Consider the following 1,225-nt stretch of genomic DNA (forward strand, 5'->3'; position numbering starts at 1 on the left):
GGCTCAGACGGTTCTTGGACTTTAGGGTTGTTGGAGATCTCCAGAGCCCAGACAGTTCTGAACTCCACACTCTGACCAAGACTTCATAGGGGAGAAAAATAATTATCATATTACTGCAACAGTTGTGCTGCTTAATATTTTTGTGGAAACCATGATAAATTTTTTTCAGGATTTTTGGTGAAAGTTCAAAAGAACACCATTTATTTGAAATAGCTTTTTTTGTAACAATATAAAAATCTTAACTTCACTTTTGATCAATTTAATGCATCTTTGCTGAATAGAAATATTAATAAAAAAAAAAAAAAAAAAAATCTTAATCTTAAATCTGAACAGTACTGTATTTCCTTCTCTGGTAATTTAAACTTGGTGACCTTAAACTTGGTTCAGCACAAGCTATAATTTCCAAAAATAACTTCTGGGACTAAGCTACAGTGAGACAAATAATACAGTTCACACAGTAACTTCATTGTGTACTGAATGCAGAGGTATTAACGCCACCCGATCTGAATATTCCCTCACAGTTTAATAGTAATGCTATATAAATAAAGGTGACTTGACTTGACTTGACTTAATCTCTGTCATTCCAAAAAATCCTTTGCCCACCAGGGTTTACGGTCACAGAAACACACAGGATTCGGTTCAGGCTTGTCTGCAGAGATCAGACAAACTGACTAATACTAATCTAACTTGCCACACTTTTGTGTGATGCGTTTAGAGAGCTGTACCTTTGGAGTGAGGTAATCTCTGGGAAGTTCAGGGTGAGGCCACGCAGGAACTCAGAAACCTCGCTGTACCGTCGATAACGGAAGCTGCTCTGGGTGTGAGTGTCCTTGATCAGCTTGTCCAGACCAGATTCTCCTGACAGCTGCTTGATTAGGCTCTGGAACTCCTTCCAACTGGGATCCAGAATTGGGGTAGTGTCTTCTGTCGTCTGCCCATTCGTGTAACCGTGAATCCGGGTCAATGTGAAATTAACAATCTCCACTCCTTCCTTAGGTACGTTGACAAAGGTGCTAACTGAGGAGTAGCTGAAAAGATGGAAGAGAAAGTGAGAGTAATTTACAGTCTTATGCACAAAGGAAAATAGAAAATGAATATCCATGGTCCTGAATTATTCTTTCGGGTTGTTAAACAAAAAATAAAAATAATAATAAATAAATAAATGAATAAAAATAATAAAAGACATACAAATGATATATAATTAAACTTAAATATATATATATTG

At 36.6% G+C, this 1,225-nt stretch overlaps 1 protein-coding gene across 1 annotated transcript in view; it reads right to left on the reverse strand.

Annotated features, from left to right (window-relative positions):
- The window catches only part of LOC107690421 (carboxypeptidase D-like), a 16,860-nt gene that overhangs the window by 5,706 nt on the left and 9,929 nt on the right, over positions 1 to 1,225 (reverse strand). The window contains exon 12 of the mRNA XM_016488751.1: positions 726 to 1,028. Within this exon, the coding sequence (XP_016344237.1) occupies positions 726 to 1,028 (303 nt within the window). The remainder of the gene's footprint in view (positions 1 to 725; positions 1,029 to 1,225) is intronic.

This window comes from Sinocyclocheilus anshuiensis, unplaced genomic scaffold, assembly GCF_001515605.1.
Source record: "Sinocyclocheilus anshuiensis isolate Anshui unplaced genomic scaffold, SAMN03320099.WGS_v1.1 scaffold1455, whole genome shotgun sequence".
Classification (NCBI taxonomy): domain Eukaryota; kingdom Metazoa; phylum Chordata; class Actinopteri; order Cypriniformes; family Cyprinidae; genus Sinocyclocheilus; species Sinocyclocheilus anshuiensis.